Raw genomic sequence first — 21,005 nt, 5'->3', positions numbered from 1 at the left:
ACTCTCTCGCTTCCTGGTTCTGGCAGAGACTGAGTGAGACACGACACGACACTTCCTGGTTTTATAGTCCCTCCCCCTGCCGCCAGTGGGGGCAGCAGAGAGAATGCGGAATTTTGTAAAAACATCAATATCTCTAATTTTTCATCGACGGAAAAAATCCTCCGCACTCATACGGTGGAGGTGGGCTCTGAGCGAGGTGGCCAAAAATGACGGCCGTATGTGGCGGCGTTCTCTCGGAAATCACAGCACAGTCGGCCGAAAGTGGTCAAGATCAGAGATTTAGTAATATAGATTTTGATGACTAGCAGCTTAAGAAAGGTCGGAATCTGGGTCGGCATCGTTCATTGCTGAGTTGAGTATGGCAAAGTGAAGGTCACATCACGTATTGTTTATTATGCACTGGTATTTGGTGCTGCATGAAAATAATACTGTTTATTATTTAGTACCATTAGATCATTGAGATTGTCTTACGGTAAATGGACGAAGGGAAGACAGATCAGTGTCATCTATAACATGAGAGATGGGACACATATAGCACAGAACATAAAGCAGGACAGTGGGAAACTGGCATCGTTGCATGATGAATATGGTTGCTGAATGAGAATTGACCGTTGGTGCGTAACGTAGACTAGTGGATTAGTCATTATTCAATGGAGATTAAGTAGGTGCTTGAGAGGCAATAAAATAAAGCGCAGGATGCATAAAGGTCGAGTTAGATGCAGTATACAATGAGTGATTGAGAGCCATTTCTGACTCCTGAAAATATTGAAGTAATTAAGAAGCATCTTTGAGTATAGTGGATGCATGAGATTTTAAAGCCAGATTCAGTAAAGTATACAACAGATGAGAATCATGTTGCATAACATAAGATTTAGGGAGATAAATGGGAATCTGCACAATTAGATGGATATTGAGTGTTGTATTCAGGGGGTATAAGATCTGGCTTTCAGTGAGGGCAGTGGTAGGATACCAAGATACCAGGATGCATAACTAATAGAATTCAGTGGAAAACCGAAAGAATACTACTGTTCTACAGAATTCCGCTTATATGTCATGTTGAGGTTAGATTCACTTGTCAGCCACAGTTGTCATTGAGATACTTTTTTCTGTTGCCCTTTGAAAATCTTGACTTTTGGAACTATATGTAAGCAATTATAAGGACGAAGGGACTTGATGCCTCTTGTGTAGACAAATTACTTAAAGTAGCTGGATTGGGAAGAACGTGGAAGTTATTAGTGGCGTTTCTTTTATACTTGGGGTACTTTCTGAAGCAAGTTGTATTAATGTTACTAATGTTACTATATGCAGAAGTCAGAATGAATCTGGTTGAATTCAGTGTGGAAGCTGATATAGAACATAGAACGGTACAGCATGGGAACAGGCCCTTTGGCCCACTATATCTGTGTGGAATATGATGCCAAGAGAAACTAATAGACAATAGGTGCAGGAGAGGTCATTCGGCCCTTCGAGCCAGCTCCGCCATTTAATGTGATCATGGCTGATCATCCCCAATCAGTACCCCGTTTCTGCCTTCTCCCCATATCACCTGACCGCAATTTTTAAGTGCCCTATCTAGCTCTCACTTGAAAGCATTCAGAGAACCTGCCTCCACCACCCTTTGAGGCAAAGAATTCCACAGACTCACAACTCTCTGTGAAAAAAAGTGTTTCCTCATGTCCGTTCTAAATGGCTTACTCCTTATTCTTAAACTGTAGCCCCTGGTTCTGGATTTCCCCAACATCGGGACCATGTTTCCTGCCTCTAGCGTGTCCAAATCCTTAATAATCTTATATGTTTCAATGAGATCTCCTCTCATCCTTCTAAACTCCAGAGTTTACAAGCCCAGCCCCTCCATTCTCTCAGCAGCTGGGCTTGTACACTAATCTCATCTGCCTGGACATGATCCATATCCCTCTATTCCCTGCATAATCATGTACTTTTCTAAAAGCTTCTTATACGCCACCATTGTATAGGAATGTTACAACGTTTAGAGATTTTAAAAATCAAGCCTGTAATTTATCCCATCAGATAAAGCATAAAAAGAACTTTAATTTGATACCTAATTCACTTTCATATCTTCAGTATTAAAAACGTTATGGCCATTTTAATACTCGGAAATTGGCACTAGTTCCCTATTGCTTTTCCATTAACTTAACACAAAAGCTGTGATCGAGGAGAGTCAAATAACATAAAAACCCATAACTTTCTTAAAAATACAGAGAACTGAATGAAATTTTCAGTTATTATAAATTGAAGCATTCTGAAACAAATATGATACATCTTACTTGGATGGCCTGAAATTAAAGTATATAATTAGTTAATTAATTAAGTAGCTAAATACAAAATTAACCGACGGAAATAGTAGTAAACACCTAGACTGCCTTGAAAATTCAAAAATGTGATATTCTCAAGATCAGAACTTTAATATTATTGTAATTTTAAAAAGTAATGTTAAAACAAATAGTAAATACCCAACAAAAAAGTCATATTCATCAGTCATCAAATCAATTAAATTCTTCTAAATTCAACTACTAGATCTAAACATCTATCCCATTCTTAAGAAAAGGCTAACAATACATTTTTAAATAGCCAAAGTATCCAAATAACAAACTGATCCCATTCACACAAGAATTCACAATATAACATGATTTTTAAATCTCACTTAGTCATGAATTTCTATGCCAATGGAAGGAATTGAATGTTTAATTCCCATAAATTTTACTCTTTCTCACTCCACAGGCAAGGGCTGTTTTACACAGATATTTGTTCAAAATCCAGAAACATCCACTCTCAAGATAATCAAAATCATTATTTTTTTGCACATTCATGTCATAACAACATCTAAATTATCTATATTTTGTGTTATTGTCTATCCACGATCAATATTTTCATTCCAAAACATCTCAATAATGCTTTACTGTGGGAGTTTTCAGATATTTAGTATGAAAATATTGAGCATGGATAGACAATAACATAAAAATATAGATGATTTAGATGTTCTTATGACATGATTGTGCAAAAAAATAATGAATCTGATTATCTTGAGAGTGGCTGTTTCTGGATTGTGATTGATTGGGATGTGGCCGCAAAATTTATGATTTAAGCCCCTATAGGCAGGCAAGAGGGCCAATATCGTATCAGGGCCTAAATAGCATTTTTCGCATCATTAGATTAAAATGAAACCACACCAAAAAGCAAGAAAAGATGTTAAATAAATGACCTTTTGTTTTGTCCTGCACTTGCGATCCATGATGTTGAAGGCGTTAGAAGTCGCGTTTAACTTCAATCCAGCGATGCAATCGACCAGCAACCTAAAAAAAAAACGGGGGCGGGATTGCAGATTGATTTTTCTTCACCCGAGCAAGTCCAGGCAAATTCCTCTGCAACAACAAATACCAACCTGCATTTTAATCCCGCCCCCCCCCCCCCCCCCCCCCCCCCCCCAACAGCCTCCGGAATTGCACGCACAGAAGACAGTGGGCTGATCTGGAGCGCCACTGATGGCAGGGTTTTGTAACAATGCTACATTGTATCTACCTCCACCACCACCCCTGTCAAGTGCGTTCCAGGCATGCATTAAAACAAGAAAAGACTTGGTCTGCACATCTCCTTTAATCTTTGCTCCTCTCACCTTAAAGCTATGGCCTCTAGTCTTTGACATTTCCTTAACCTCCGGCATTCCAGAGAACTGCAGATGTTGGTTTACACAAGACATTCTGGTGAACCTGACTCCTCTCAAGCCTCCACTTCCTTGCTATAATAGGACGATCAGAACGGCACACAGAACTCCAAATATAGCCGAAGCAAAATAGAAAGATTGCAGTCGGTGGGGGCACTGCGGGTCGGCTGCCCTGTCAGCAGCGTGTTCGTCGTTTCTACTCTTTTTGTTTTTTTTAGTGTGTCCAAATGTGTGTTTTAATGTCTCTTGGTGTGTCTTGTGTGGGGGGTGGTGAGGGGGAGTAAGGGGGGGAACCGCTTTTGGTCGCCTCCTCCATGGAGAGGTGACTTTTTTCCATTTCGCCTCCCTCGCGGCCTAACATCATGGATTGTTGCGGCCTTTCCCGTAGTCGGGCCCGGAATTTCAGCAGCGGGCGCAGCGTGGACTTCTCATCGCGGAGCGGGTGAGGCTTTGCCGGGGTCAGCAGAAGGAAATGCTCCGATCGCTGGCCCACGGCTTATAACGTCGCTGGCCCACGGCTTCTAGCCGCGGTCTGCGGAGCTTCTAGCCGAGGGCGTGGCGTCCGAAGCCTGGGACCCCTCGTTAGGGATCGCCGGAGAAGAGCTCCAATCGCTGGCCTGCGGCCGACAACATCCTGAAGCCGCAGTCTCCGGTAGGGAGACGCTGATTCGGGTCTTACCGTCCCAACGAGAGGGCCTGTACCTCCAGCCGCCCGCAGCAGCGACTGCGAAGGTTTATGGCCCCGACCACGGGGGAACAATGGAGGAGAACTGATCGTAATTTGTGCCTTTCACCACAGTGAAGAATGCTGTGGTGGATGTTTGTGTTAAATATTATTGTGTATTGGGTGTTCTTTTTGATTGTATCGCTGCTGACAAGTTCATTTCACTGCACTTTATTGTGCACTTTACCCCAACGCCGGTGGTAAAATCACCACTCCCCTTTAAGGACTTTCCCTTTAAGGACTTTCCCTTTAAGGACTTCTCCTTTAAGGACTTCCCCTTTAAGGGCAGGTTCCAGATATTCCGTGGAGCCCCTGGTGGGCGTGGCTCTAGGCCTCTGCGCCTTCCAGGGCACTGGCCACTCGATCCAGTGTGCCCACTTCCTGCCGTCTGGACAGCCACAGTTCGTCGGCATGCTCCGCTAGAGCCCGGCGGGGGTTTTCAAAACTTACCCGTGCGAGGAGTGGGCGGATGTCGTCTGGAAGCTGTTGCCGGTAGACATATTCAAAAAGCATGCAGTGTTGGTGGCCGTCCATGAGTGTGAGCATCTCGCTCATTAGGGCCGATCGTTTATGGTCGCCGAGCCTGCCCATGTTGTAAATGCGGGCCGCTCGCTCCAACCGACTTAGGCCGAAGGTTTGGAGCAGCAACGCCTTCAGACCGCCATATTTATCGGCCGCTGTGATCTTGGAATAGCAGTTGTCCCACCCATTCTCCGGGACAAGTACTTCAATGCCTTCGACAGGGGCCACCCCGGTGTGGAGGCAACCTTACCACGGGCACAGAGCATGTTTTACTGGCCTGGTAGGACCAAGTACATACATGACAAAACTGAAGTCTGCGCCATCTGCCCTTACTGCCGTACCCGGTTCCCCCTGGACCGAGGTCCACGGTAGCCACCGACATATTCGAATGGCATGGGAAACACTACCTGGTTCTTGTCGATTCATATTCCGGCAGGTTTGACATTGATCTACTCAAAGCCATCACATCTGAAGCAGTTATCTAGAAGTTACAGCGCCATTTCTCCATGCACGGCTCCCCTGCACGCCTTCTATCCGACAACGGCAGTCAGTTCACCAGCCAGCTTTTCATAAACTTTGCACAACGATGGGACTTTCGACATATCACCAGCACCTCTGAGTTTTCGCAGTCCAACGGACTCGCCGAACGGGCCGTCCGAAGCGCAAAACAACTAATGGAGCATTCTTACCTATCTAAATTAGACGTCTACCTGGACCTGCTCAAGCTAAGGAACATTGCCTGGGTTCTCCAGCCCAACGACTGATGTCTCGTCAAACCCGTGCTTCCCTGCCTGTGTCCCAGCAGCTTTTGCAGCCACAGGTCCATTCTCTGCCTGCTGTCCAGAAACAGTTACAATTCAAGCGCGATGCACAAAAACGTTTCTTTGACAAGTCCAGTAAGCCACTGAAACCTCTTTCCAGAGGACAGGTTGTTCGCCTCCAGACCACCAAGGGCTATGGCCGTCTGTGTCACATCCAGTGCCCTGCCAAAGAACCCCGCTCCTACTTGGTAAGCACGGACGGGGCCATTTACATACGCAATGTCACCATCTCCTTCCTGTGAAGGAACCGCGTCCTGCGACTTGACTCCAGAGGTCTTGCGTTTTGTATACCCTTCCACTACTGGGCCGACTGCTCCACTGCAAGAGACTGTGTCCCCCACGGCCTCTCCACCGCGTTCAGTGCCCAGCGCGCCTCCACCTCCATTCGGGGGTCTCCGGTGCCGTCCCCAGTCACATCCGCGGTCCCCTCCCCTATCACCTCCCTGGTGAAAGGAGGAGATGCGGGTTCGTACCGGACGGGTCAGCAGGCCACCCATTCGATACGGCGATTTTGTGTAACCATCTATACTTCCCCATATACGTTATCAGCGTTTCTACCACTGTATTGTTTATCCACCATGTATCCACAAATCTATGTTTATTTTGTTTCTACAAGGAAAGATATAGATTGGTTATTTACTACTAACCAATTGTAGTGCTTGTTAGTAGTAGCTCCGCCTACTATGCAATTTATATTACCGAGTGCTTGCTTACGTAATTCAGTCTGAGTAGCTGCTAGTTGCTGTAACGTCCTGCAGACCAATGCTGTAACTGTACTTTAATAAATATGTGTTGTGCCTTGACGTGTGTACGACTCGACTCATTACATCTTCCATGATGTTTGGGACAAAGACCCATCATTTATTTATTTACCTCTCTACAATTTGAGATTTGTAATAGAAATAAATCACACGTGGTTAAAGTGCACAGTGTCAGATTTTATTATAGGGTATTTTTATATATTTTGGTTTCACCATATAGAAATTACAGCAGTGTTTATACATAGTCCCCCCATTTCAGGACACCATAATGTTTGAGACACATGACTGCACAGGTGTTTGTAATTTCTCAGGTGTGTTTAAATGCCTCCTTAATGCAGGTACAAGAGAGCTCTCAGCACCTAGTCATTCCATCACCTTTGGACACTTTTATTGCTGTTTATCAACGTGAGGGCCAAAGACGTGCCCATGAAAGTCAAAGGAGATGGAGAACAAGAATACAACTGTTAGAGACATCAGCCAAACCTTAGGCTTACCAAAATCAATTGTTTTGAACGTCATTAAGAAGAAAGAGAGTACTGGTGAGCTTACTAATCGCAAAGGGACTGGCAGGCCAAGGAAGACCTCCACAGCTGATGACGGAAGAATTCTCTCTATAATCAAGAAAAATCTCCAAATACCTGTCCAACAGATCAGAAACACTCTTTAGGAGTCAGGTGTGGATTGGGCCATGTTACAGTTTGCCAAGAAGTACTTAAAAGAGCAACCACAGTTCTGGACTGTAGATTGCATTGGAGAGATAGGAGAAGTTACTGTTTTTGTATTGAACTGTTCTATGAATTATCCAATGCAACTTTTATTTTCCCTTTGCCCAGGAGGTTACAATACAATACAATTTATTTGTCACTTGAACCTCATAGAGGCTCAAGTGAAATGTTGTTTCTGCAGTCATACATACAAGAAAAAAAAGACCCAAGACACAACACAATTTACACAGACATCCATCACAGCGCATCTCCACCTCGCTGTGATGGAAGGCAAAAAAAACGTATCTCTCCCCTGCACTTCCCTCTCCCCCCGATGTCAGAGTCAAAGTCAGAGCCCCCGGCGGGCAATAACAATTGTCCCGCGGCCATTAACGCCGCGCGGGGTGATGCAAGGCCGCGCTCCATGTCTTGTTGTTGGAGCCCCGGGCGGGCGCTGGCAAAGTCCCGCAGCTGTTGAAGCCACGCCTTATGTGCTTAAGGGATGGTACTTTGGTTTGATGTTTTGTGGCTGGGCTCAACTTGTCTTTTACCATTTGTAGTTATGTGTTTTAGCAGGTGTAATTGTGAAATAAAATGGAATGGTGTATTCTTTCAATGATTTGTGAGCTTTGTCGCATTATTATTCTTTGCCAAGTATCATGAAATCTTTCAAATTCTATATGGCTTTCTCTGCAACTTTAAGACCACAAGGCAAGGAATGTGCATTAAATGTTATTATAAAAATATTGTTGTGTATCTCTTGATGCTTTCAGTTAAATGTAAAGTCAGCATATCTGTTAGGTGTGTCATTTATTAACTCAAGGTACATGATTCAGAAAATAGTGGATCTCTATTAAGCCCAGAGGATTTTCACTGCCTGTTAAAATCATTCTGACAATAGTGCATCAACTGAATAGTACCATTAAAAAAACTGTTTTTTGATGTCTTGGAAGTGGAATATTGCTAAAAATCCTTTCTATTTGATTAATGTGTTTATGTATTTATGTTAATGTCTTTAAAAAAACCAGAATGCAGCTGTTTGTTAATTTTCTAGTAATTGAGTAAATAGCCAATTCTAATTCAAACTCATTCAATTAAAATGGTCTACTGAATGATGTCAATTATAGGAAGTGCCCCATCAAATTGACTGATTGCTCTGATTTGACCAAGAAAGTGTCACAAATGTGTTTTTCCCCAGGCTAAATCAATGTTTTAGTCATTTGAAATAATAAAGACCAGTCTCTAGCAATGCTATTTATGTCCTAGGGTTGGCCCTTATTCCTTTCTTTAAATGTTATCTGTTGTCACTCTATAAGTGATTTTGGCTGAGCAGTGTTCGTCATTGGGTTGTCAGTTATCTGGCAGACAACAGCATTTCTGGTAGCTTTCTTATGCGTAGCAGACATATCTGTTAGTTTTTTTGTCAATTTGATCTCCTGACCATTGTGGAGATAAGAAAGCAGGCTTTTATAAGCATGGGTTAAAATCATTTCTGAAGAGGACTTAAGAATGTTCTGATGAAACATACAGAGGTTAATTGAGTAGGCAAATAAATTCTACATAGCAGATAATGTGAGAAATCAGGAAATTGTTCATTTTAGAAGGAAAAATGTTAAAACATATTATTTAAATGGCGAGAGAATGTAGAGCTCTGAGATGTAGATGGATTTGTGCATAATTCACAAAAGATTAGTATGCAGGGTATTGCAATTAGAAATACTAACAAAATGTAATCACATATTGGTGGGGAGATTGAATGCAGAAGTAGGGTTGGTATATTTCAATTTAGGGCATTGGAAAAATCACATCTGAAATACAAGTCACAAGATAGAAACAAGGAACTGCAGATGCTGGTTTACCAAGGAAATACAAAATGCTGGGGTAACTCAGCGAGTCAGCCCTTCGGACGAAGGATCTTCACCTGAAACGTCACCTATTCATGTTTTGTTGCCAGACCTGCTGAGTTACTCCAGCGTTTTGTGTCTTGCCTCACACCTGCAGCACTGTGTACGGCATTTATCTGCTCTATTGATGCAAATGGAATGATGCAAATGCATTGGAACCTTTTCTAAGGTGATTTATTAGAATAATATCTAGGCTAGATGGGTTGCTTTTTAAAAGAAAAAGGTTGGACTGCTAGGTTTGTGGCCAGGAGAGTTGGGAAGAGAGAGATTGGTTGAAGCATGCAGTCTTTAATAAACATTTCTACAGTAGAGTTAGATTATTAATAAATAAGGGGTGAAAGGTTAACACGCTGGACAGCAGTTCAGGATTAAGGTTACAGTCAGATCATCCATGATCATATTAAATAACAGAGTAACATTAGGGCCAAGTGACCTATTCCAATTTCCAATTCATATGCTGTATTTTGGAAAGTGGGATTTTAATGTTTGAGCTGATTGATATGAAATGAATATTGATATTTTTTTTCTTGTGAAAATATCTTGAAGTGAAAATATTTACCATAAATTCCCGCAAACCTTTCCCAATGGTACCCTATAAGACTTGGTAATACCAGTTCTGTACTTGTTATTTTCTCGTCTTTAATTGTAAATAATGCAATAAGCTTGTTTCATTGTCTCATTTAATTAATAGGTGTTTGAAGTGTTTGGTCCAGTTTGTCATCCGTTCTATGTTCTACGATTCAATTCTCCTGAAGATATCTGTGCAAAGGGAATTGAGCTGCAGGAGTTGTTATTTTTCGCCCCTGCTGTGAAAGATTTCACACAGTACATCTTTGCAGAACGACTGAAGTAAGTTAATTACCAAGCATTTTCAATTACAAATTTATTTGGTGAAAGAAGGAATTACCATTTATCCTCTCGTTTTATTTTCCATTTTATATTTTACACTTGTTAAGTGTTTGATCATGTTGTCCAGTTGTAATTATTTAAAACTGAAAAGTACTGTTCAATATCTTTGAGGATTGTTTTGACAATATAGGACAAAATTAGAAAATAACTTGACTGTTTTTAAGTTAAGAAATCTAACCAGTGACCTCAGATCATATTTTATTTATTTAAAAGTAATGCAATGGATTGATCTTCCAAGTTTCTATAAACTTTGCTTGAGATTATAAAGTTTCCATTGATTTGGAGGTTATCTTCTGACACTTGAGCCAAGATTGAGCTTTAATTTTGGCTTGGTGAATTTGGGGTATATGTTGAATTTGGAAACCTGAATAACTACATTGTTGTTGATGAGTTTTGTGTTTCAAATCAGACATGGCAGTGAATGTTTCATTTGTTCCATTCTCGATGGGGTACAGACATCCCTGGCAAATGCTGTTTATTGTCCATGTTGTTCATTGTCCATTACTTATTGCCTCTGAGAAGTGTACAAGATGGATTCTATCTAGAACTGCTGTATTTGTATTGAGTTATTGCCAGTGCTGTTGGATTGGAAATCCCAGGTCCAAAGAAATCAGGATTGAAACCCCTTCCAACCCTTCATAAGAAAATAGGAGCCAAGAGCAGAAGTAGATCTTCTGGTGATTTGTTTATGAATGGACACAATCCAGAGAGTTCCAGGTAGAACATTTCAGATTTACCACTTTCTGAGTGAAACAAATTTGCCTCATCTTAGCATACCACATATTTGAATCTGTGTCCCCAGCTCCTCGATATGACAAAACATCACTGGATTTAGGTTTTCAGGTGCGTCAGGAATGTTGTATATTTTGATGACTCGTCTTCTCTTAATTCTAAACACCAGAGCAACAATTTTAGTTCACTAAATCTCCACATATGAAAACCATCATTCTTGGAACCAGTTAACTGAATGTTCACTGGTTCCATCAAGCCCAAGTACATCCTTTTTCCTGGCAATAAACATCTCTGATGACCTGCTCTGGGCCCAGCACATTGATGCAATCACAAAGAAAGCTCACCAACGCCTCTACATCCTCAGAACTTTGAGGCGATTCGGCATATTCCCGAATTTGGCACATCAAACTCCTACGGATGTGCGGTAAAGTGCATACTGACAGGTTGTATCATGACTTCTTTTGATAATTTGAATGCTCAAAAATGAAGGTGGCTGCGGAAAGCAGCAGGTGATGATAAAATGCATGAGCCTATGTCATGGGTATTGGAGGAGGACTGAGGAGCTCGTGTGCATGGAAGAAGGAGGATGTCAGGAAATGTGATAAGGTTAGCTGGCTCAATAGTTAGCATCTTTACCAGTTAACTGATTGTTCACTGGTTCCATCAAGCCCAAGTACATCCTTTTTCCTGGCAATAAACATCTCTGATGACCTGCTCTGATGACCTACCCATTGTAATGAAGTGTTTTGAGCGACTAGTTATGCAGCACATCAAAAACAGTCTACCTGCCGACCTAGACCCACTGCAGTTCGCCTACAGAGCCAACCGATCCACAGAGGACGCAGTCTCAACAACACTGAACCTCGTGTTGTCACATCTCGATCGGAAAAACACCTATGCCAGGATCCTCTTCATAGACTTCAGCTCCGCTTTCAACACAATCATCCCGCAGCAGCTGGTGGAGAAGTTGGAGCTGTTGGGGGTTGATGCTGGCACATGTAGCTGGGTCCTGAACTTCCTGTCGCAGCGGCAGCAGACAGTCAGGGTGGGCAGTAGGACATCAAAAACGATAGCCGTGAGCACTGGCTCACCCCAAGGCTGTGTCCTAAGCCCCCTTCTGTTTAGTCTGCTGACACACGACTGTACTGCCAGACTCAATAACAACTTCATCAGCAAGTTCGCTGATGACACAACAGTAGTGGGTCTCATCAGTGACAATGATGAATCGGCGTACAGGATGGAGGTGGAGCTGCTCACAGGTTGGTGCAAATCCCACAACCTCATTCTTAACGTGGGAAAAACTAAGGAGATGGTGGTTGACTTCAGGAGGGCGGGGAAACAACACCATACACCTCTGCACATCGACGGAGCTGATGTGGAAAGGGTCAGCAGCATGAAGTTCCTAGGACTACACCTGTCTGATGACCTGACGTCCACGGCCAACACCACAGCTCTGGTCAAGAGAGCCCAGCAGCGACTTCACCCCCTCTGAAGACTACGGAAAGCAGGCCTCCCCACCACACACCTACGGACTTTTTACAGGGGGACTGTTGAGAGCACACTGACATACGGCATCACTTCCTGGTTCGGGAGCTGCAAGGCGTACGAACGGCACCAACTGGACAGGATAGTGAAGACCGCAAGCAGGATTATTGGTGCTCCACTCCCCTTCCTGCTGGACATATACAAGAAGAGATGCATCAACAGAGCCATCTCCATCATCAAAGACCCTTACCACCCATCGCATGACTTTTTCACCATCCTCCCATCTGGGAAGAGGTACAGGAGCATCAGCTGCAAAACCAGCAGGATGCTCCTCAGCTTCTTCCCACAGGCTATAAGACTGTTAAATGAACTTTCCCCCCTGCCAAGTATCGCGCACAAACACCCCGCTGCCGGTCGGAACGGCTGTTGAATGTTATTGAATGTTATTAGAGGGTTAAATTGTTCATGACATGTATTTTAACTTTAATTGCTATTTATTTTGTAACGAAAACTGAATGGACACTGGTCGAGAAACGTTTTTTTGTTTCCTCTGAGTATGCGAATACTCAGGAAATGACAATAAAGATTTACAATTTACAATTACAATTACAATCTTGGGCTGCACTTGTAGAAATACTGAATGTGCAGAGTATAGGTATTTTGCTGAACTTTTATACGACTGTGGTCAGACCACAGATAAACTATATTTTCCAATTTTGGTGACAGTACTTTAGGAAGAATGTGGACATCCTTGAGAGGATGCAGAGGAAATTTCCAAGAAAGGCTTCAGGGATGAGTGATTTAGCTGCAAGATTAGGGTTGAGCTGAGAACAAAGGAATGGGAGGTACGAAAGATTATATGACAACTTAAGGTAAGAGAAAACTGCTGATTGATGGTGCAAGGACTGGGGACATTTTAAAATTTGGGATAAGAGATAAAAAGGGATGTGAGCAAGAATTGTTTTACCCAATGAGTGGTAGCAATTTAGTGCTCTGCTTAAAAGGAAAGGTAGAAGGAAATGTAATTAATGATTTCTAAAGGAAATCAATAGACATTTCAAGGAGATGAATTTGTTGGGGCTATCGTGCCATAGTGGATGAATGAGACAGGCTATATTGCTGTGGAGACAGTATAGTTTTGAATGGCTGAAAGCTTTTCTTGCATCATGGTGATTGTACTGAGAATCAGAAAAGCCTGCTTGAATTTCCACAAGTGAACTGGAAATTGTCATTATCAATTTTCACTCTGGGGAACGAAAATTTTCATTTACGTAGCACTGAAGTAAACACTGCTGCATGATCGAATATCTAGGCCATTATGGTTTTATCTTTAATACTTGACTTGAATGCAGCCGGACTAGTGCCTTTGTTGACAGCTTCTTTGCACATATTAAAATACTATTGCTTGATGTTTAGTGTAAGACGAATAATCATAGATTTAATTGATCTACAAACCCTGCTGCTTTGCTCCTCATTCCTTAAACTTTATAGTAAATTAACACTTGACTCGCGTCCTTGACACATTTGCAACACCCAAAATGGAGCCTAAGCAAGAATATGTAAACGGTTAACATAGCTTCATTTCACTTGTGCCTCTACTTATCAAGTAGTATTTTATTTTTGATCCTTATCTCTTCTAATTTTGTTTCTGTATCCATACACTCCATCTTCTGTTTCTTCAGAAGGTACAGATTTCATTAACTTTTATCTATAACAGTCAAATATCACCCCATATCCTCCCTGCCTAATCAGTCATTAAAAAAAAAAAGCACCATCTGTCTAAAATTGTTCTCACCTGGCCACATTGCTTGTATTATGACGTTGAGGAAATACTTGACTGTTCTAGACTTTATGGAGGATTAAATTTGCTTTTTAGCTTAGATTATTTTTCAGTTATTCTTCCTATGGGCCATTTGACACAATTAACCTATTAACCACTGCACAATTTATGCAATTTCATTCGTATATCTATAAAATGATAAGAATGTGTAACGCTCTACGATGGAGTCGTTTGTGTATTTAAAGACAAACTTGTTAAATATGGAGGAGAAAAGGAAATAAAAGGGACATCTTGGAGCAGGTTGAGAATAGTTGTAACGCATAATGTAATTATTCACGATATACTTCTTGCATTTAACAGTATGAATTAATTTTAGGGTAAGTTAGGTAAATCCATGAGAAATAAAAGAATAGAAGGGAATCCAGAGATGATGCAATTATTCACGCAGCAATCATCTATGAACTTGAATACAGTGAGGTTGCTAAATGAAGGAAAAGAAAATAAGTTGTAGACAAGCTGAAATTAGTAAATAGATTTCCAATTTTCAAACTTTCTGTGACTGCTCTCTTTACCCTCGTTTGCCCTGAAACCTCTGAGCTTCTCTGCCTTTCTGGTTTTTTTATGGTAATTATTTAAATTTCCATCTACATTTAAGCCATTTGCTCAACCTTTGTGCTTGCTGATTATTCATTTTGCATCTTTTTATTCTAAACCTAACTAAGTGGGACCAGTTGGGTCCCAGTCACATGGGAGGCCTGGTCCCCCAACGCAACCCGTTTCTTCCAACGCAGTATTCCACCACTCACCCATAGCCCCTAACTGTGCAGGTGCAGCTCATTTCCCCTTGGATGTGGGTGGGGGGGTGTAGACGGGGGTAGGGGGGGTGGAGGGTGGGGGGGGGGGGGGCGGGTGGGGGGAGGGTTGCGGGGGGGAGGTGGTGGGTGGGGGGGGTTGTCGCGGGTGGGGGGCGGCCGGGTGGGGTGGGGGGGGGGGGGGGGGAGAGAGAGCTCAGAAAAGACGGGGGTTGTGGGGAGAGGGTGGTATCACCGGGGAGGGGGGTGGGATCCAGTGAGGGGGACCAGAGGGGAAGGGGCTGGAGCTGACGTTGCAATGGGGACTCACAGCGGGTGCTGGTCGTTCTCCTCCGCCAGGATCAGTGTCTCCGCTTTCCATTTGGCGACATCTCCGACTCCGGGATGGGCTGGGTCTCTGACGCTGGGCTGGGATCCGACGCTGGGCTGCTATGTGTTGGGTCTCCGACCCAATCTCCCTCCGATAATTGTGTCCGGTTGGAGACATCTGCCGGCCATCCAGATCGTCCCTCAAAGAAGCGATGGTGCAGGAAGCGGCGGTCCGGCCTGCGGACTGACAGAAGAAAAGACCAATCCACGCAGTGCTGAACGGCAGGAGTAGAGATTGATCTGCGCATGCGCGTTTTTTAAGATTTTTCAAACTTCGCTAACTTTTACATTGGACCACCGATCAGAACGAAACTTGGTGCAATCGCAGCTCAGGATAACAGTGAGTAAGCTGGCGAAAAATCATAGCGCTATCGCATAACGTTTTTGTGCAAATAGAATGAACATGCAAACTGGTGGATAACAAGATCAGAGCTTTAGTTATGTATAGATAGATGTGCCTCCATGAAGCATTTCGAATGTACTTAATGATAAGTACTAAATTTAAGCTTGAAAGACAGTTATTAGAAATATTACACCAAAGGTTATCTGCTTAATTTTACCTGCATCTCAAATTAATAGCTACTGGAACATTTGGTACTGATGAACCAGCCTAGAGAATATTAGACACAAAATGCTGGGGTAACTCAGCGGAACAGGCAGCATCTCTGGAGAGAAGGAATGGGTGACGTTTCAGGTCGAGACCTGTTGTGACTTGAGTGGGGGAGGGATGGAGAGAGGGAATATAAGGGTTACTTGAGGTTAGAGAAATTAATATTCATACCCCTGGGTTGTAAGCTGCCCAAGCAAAATATGAGAAGCTGTTCTTCCAATTTGCATTTAGCCTCACTCGGAGAATGGAGGAGGAAAGAAAGGTCAGAAATGCTGTCTGTCCTGCTGAGTTACTCCAGCATTTTGTGTCTATCTTTGGTTTAAACCAGCATCTGCAGTTCCTCCCTACACATAGAGAATTATTAATTTGCATTGAACAGATATGTCAGCTATTCCAGCCTGCAATATTTTTTTCTCAGTGCTGTAAAAGTCCCCATGCAGAGTAAAGGGTGATTTTCCTTGGTTGCAATAACGTTTTCTGCTTTTGACGTTGGCATTTTAAACATCAAATACATTTTGAGAGAATGGAAGCAATGCACTGTATGTCAGTGTTGGCTTGTTGCTTGCTTAGGTCTCATTAGAATACAGATTTGTTACATGTGCAACAATACCTGAAATTGAATCTCGTTTTGTTTGAGCAGAACTGAAAAGAGATCTTAATTTTCAATTCTTTCAGATTACATAAACAGTTTATGTAATCTGATGAGATACTTGCTTTTATTTGATGAGCTACTCGTATTTGCGATTGAAAGATTTTTGGCTAATATGGTAAACTGAGACATTAATTTGGGGAATCTAGTACATCATCTGAAATGTCTGTCCATTCTATTTTAAAATTAATAATTTCTGAACACTTCTGTCTTATTTGTTTATAGTTCCTCAGAATTCAAGCGCATTTCCTATTTGTGTTTCAATATTTGATGCATATTTTAATTGCCACATAAGCTTTAAATTATTCAATGTATATTGTCGTATATGGAATGACTTTGCCATTTCAGTTAATTAATGGACTGTAAACACTGTATTCCCTCATTCTTTCTTTAGTCTTGCTGTCAAAAACTACTATTTGTCTTCTCTCCATCAAGACCTCTTCAGCACTAGGCATTTATTAATTCCAAAGAGATACAAAGAACTGCAGATGCCGGAGTAATTCAGCAGGTCAGGCAGCATCTCTGGAAACATAGAAACATAGAAATTAGGTGCATGAGTAGGCCATTCGGCCCTTCGAGCCTGCACCGCCATTCAATATGATCATGGCTGATCATCCAACTCAGTATCCTTTTTTTTTAAATTTTATTTTTATTAAAAGTACAGTAAATTACAGTAATACACATCACATATATCTTATTACATTTGTTGTACCACTTTGTTTTTCGAGCTTTAAAAAAGGTAGAAATAAAAGAAGTAAGGAAAGTGAGTTTGAATTGTGAAGGTGCAGGAAAAGTGTTGGGAAAAGAAAGCCCCTTAGAGAAGAAGTTAGAGAAGGAAGTAAAGAAAGGAAATAGACCCTAGAAAGAAAAGAAAAAAAAAAGAAAAACAATCGCTCTTTCATAACACCAAACTCCGCAAAAAAGGATATACCAACCGTGTTTTAAAAAAAAAAATGTTTAATTCTTTATTTTTTTATTTTATACCCCCCCCCCCCGTTACCAGATCCTGGTACCATTTATATTTTAAATTACTATTGCACCTTATGCTTGTAATAGTTCCATAAATGCAGACCACGTCTTTTGGAAGTGGTCTGCTTTGCCTGCTAGTCTCATCTCTTCCAGGTGTAGTGTTTCGAACATGTTTGAAATCCACATTTTTATTGTTGGTATTGGAGCATTTTTCCAAAATTTGAGTATAAGCTTTTTTGCCATTATTAGCCCGTAATTAAGTAAGTTCTTTTGAAATGTTTAGTTCGGGGTTACCTTCCGATATTCCAAAAATGATCCATTCTGCTTTTGGTACAAGTTTTATTTTAATTAATTTTGTGAAGATTTCAAATATTTAGTTCCAGAATTTTTGGATTTTTATACAAAAAACAAAATAGTGCGCTATGGTAGCTTCTTGTGACTGACATTTATCACAAATGGGTGAGACATTGGGGAAAAGTTTATTTATTTTAGTTTTTGAATAATATAGTCTATGTAATGTTTTAAATTGAATTAGAGTATGTCGTACGTTGATCGAGCAATTATGCACATATAGTAAGTGTTTATCCCAGCTCTCTTTTGGAATTTTTATAGCTAGTTCTTGTTCCCAGTTCATATTCATGTGTATAACCAAGCCCTAACCAAGTGCTTGGGGAAAAATACTAGAATGCAGAATATAGTTTAATACAGTGTTACACTTTTACAATTACAGAGAAAGTACAGATAAAAAAGAAAGGATTAACGTATACAAAATGCACGGCATATACACGACATATACACCTGGTGGACTTTCACCAAGACTTGCATATGGTATCTTTTCTCTTATACTCCAGTCCTTTGTCAATTTAAAACAAAACATATAATTTGTCTTCCCGATTGCTTCCTATAAACAGGTTCCAAATGCAATCATACTGATTTAACAGAAATGCTCTAATGTAAACTGCAATTTTTTTTGTGTCTTGCTCGGTTTTGTCAATGCCATTTGTATTCACATCACTTATAAGCAAGTGCACACTGGAACGGCAGGGTAGAAAATGGTGCTCTTCAATTTTGTTTGTAAATAGAAGTATTATAACCGCCCTTGAGAGATTTAATGAGATTGTGCCAAGGTTTATTATGGTGTGGTATTGCTGAAATAATGAGGTGAACAAAATAAATGTTCCTGAAGTCGTGATGAAAGGTCTACAAATGACTGTTAACGGGAAAAAACCCATAAACATTGAAGAGAATGAATCGATGTCATGAGATGTGGCCACGTGGAGAGGTATCTTAGACTTCCTGAAATAAACATTGTTGAGACCTACTTTGGTTTAACTAAATAGAATTACATTTTATTCGGCTACCTTAAGATTGCCTCTCGTAAATCCCACATTTACCTTCATCCCAAAATACCCACGAGAAGCTGCTATCTTCTTGAGTCCCTACTCTCCACATTGTGACATTGTGAAGGTATTCCCACACTTATGTCTACTGTTTTTCAAATTTAGAGATACAGTGCGAAAACAGGCCCCTTGACCACAGAACCCATGCCGACCAGTGATCCACACAGATTAACACTTTGCTACACATAGACTAGGAACAATTTACAATTTTACTGAAGCCAATTAACTTACAAACCTGTACGTCTTTGGGATGTGGGATGAATCCGGAGCACCCGGAGAAAACCCACGCGGTCACAGGGGGAATGTACAAACTCCGTCCAGACAGTAGCCATGGTCTGGGGCAAATCCGTGTCTCTGTAATGCCCCTGAACCACTTAGGAAACCCGAACGGAAACCTCTGGAGACTTTGCGCCCCACCCAAGGTTTTTATGCGGTTTCTGGAGGCTGCAGGTGGTTGCCTGAGGTTACAGGTAGTGGAAGCAGGTAGGGAGACTGACAAAAACCTCTGGGAACCGCACGGAAACCTTGGGTGGGGCGCAAAGTCTCCAGAGGTTTCCGTTCATATTTCCTAAGTGGGTTAGGGGCATAAGGAAGTAACTCTACTGCTGTGCCACTGTGCTGTCTTTACTTCTAGCTGCAAGTTCTTGCCAACTTGCAAGCAGTGTTCCAAAATTCTGTGGTTAAACTGCTTTGTATTATCCAGTAGTGCACAACTTCACATTGGTAATAAGATGACACGGCGCAGATTGATAGTCCAAAAGATTCCTAAATAAACAACTGAAGGACTGCACAATCTCCAAAACTGCCTTCCACTCACCCCTTCATCCCGATAAGCATGAAGTAGGATCGATTGTGTTTACATGCAAGATGCTAAATATTTTGATTATTTGAGAATTTGCAAAATAATATCTGAATTATACGTCCAAGTACAGGAATAGACTGAACCACTGGTCTGGGCTATGAGATGGTAGCCTAGAAAGAGTGAAAGGAGTTGAAATGAATAAACCAGGACTAGATGAGTTATCCAATGGCTTAAAAGATCAGGAAGTATACCCATGCATGTTAGTCGGTCTCAGTTCACAAAGAAAGACATTGAATATGGCAGATCCTAATCTTGCCAGCATCCTGTTTGCAATGTTACGTTCTGTATCTTTATGGCCAGGTAGTTCTGCGATAATGCAATAATTATATTCCTAAGAAAATGTGTTATTGCAAATCATGTTATAAAGACAATTGTGTCAATGGGGTGGGGGCGGGAGGGGGGAAGGGGATTAGGGAGAGTTTCAGGCTCCCAATAACATATTTTCCCAATAGTATTTTCAAGAATATACATCCTTTCATCCTTTCAATGACAATACATTTATTAACATACCAAAGGCTACGTTACATTGTTTAATAGAATCTCGTTGCACAATTATCACTAAAATAAACTGCCTCTCAATTTCAGTGGCGACATGTGGTTAAAGTAGCAGCAATGTTCTTGGTGTCTGATTACTGCTGGGAGGCTACAAAGAAACAGGACAGCTTTTATTTTCTGCTTGTCCATTTCCAGTGTCATTTTTAAGTGATTCTCCAGTTTCAATCAAAATTGCATTTGAACTAATTTGGCCTGCATAATGCCAGTTGGGTTCCTTAATTCATCACTTGAATGATAGTCAATTTGTGTTGTGGAAACGCATGTTGTAAGAGAATTGCCTGAATGATTAGTTTTGCTCTTTGGAATACAGGATGCATAGAGTGATACAGTGTGGAAACAGGCCCTCCGGCCTACATGTCCCAGCTACACTAGTGGAAATCCACATGGGATATGTTATTTTCTAAATGGTAGCAAGTTGTCTTACCAAATATAGACACAATAAGCTGGAGTAACTCAGCGAAACAGGCAGCATTGACTCGCTTGTATCAGGTGCCCGAGGAACTCGGGTGGCGCGATGACGCAGCGGTAGAGTTGCTGGCTTACAGCGCTTATAGCGCCAGAGACCCGGGTCCGATCCCGACTATGAGTGCTGTCTGTATGGAGTTTGTACGTACTCCCCGTGAACACGTGGGTTTTCTCCGAGATGTTTGGTTTCCTCCCACACTCCAAAGACGTACAGGTTGATCAGTAAATTTGCTTGGAGTATGTGTAAATTGTCCCTAGTGTGGGTTGGATAGTGTTAATGTGCAGGGATCACT

General features: G+C 41.7%; 1 protein-coding gene across 2 annotated transcripts in view; it reads left to right on the top strand.

Annotated features, from left to right (window-relative positions):
* The window catches only part of naf1 (nuclear assembly factor 1 homolog (S. cerevisiae)), a 177,960-nt gene that overhangs the window by 88,829 nt on the left and 68,126 nt on the right, over positions 1-21,005 (top strand). For both annotated transcript variants that reach the window (XM_055646057.1, XM_055646050.1), the window contains exon 6: positions 9,807-9,964. In XM_055646057.1, coding sequence (XP_055502032.1) covers positions 9,807-9,964 — 158 coding nt within the window. The remainder of the gene's footprint in view (positions 1-9,806; positions 9,965-21,005) is intronic.

Source organism: Leucoraja erinacea, chromosome 1, assembly GCF_028641065.1.
Source record: "Leucoraja erinacea ecotype New England chromosome 1, Leri_hhj_1, whole genome shotgun sequence".
NCBI lineage: Eukaryota > Metazoa > Chordata > Chondrichthyes > Rajiformes > Rajidae > Leucoraja > Leucoraja erinaceus.
Note: the sequence above shows the minus strand (reverse complement) of the source record. Positions and strands in the feature narration are given on the sequence as shown.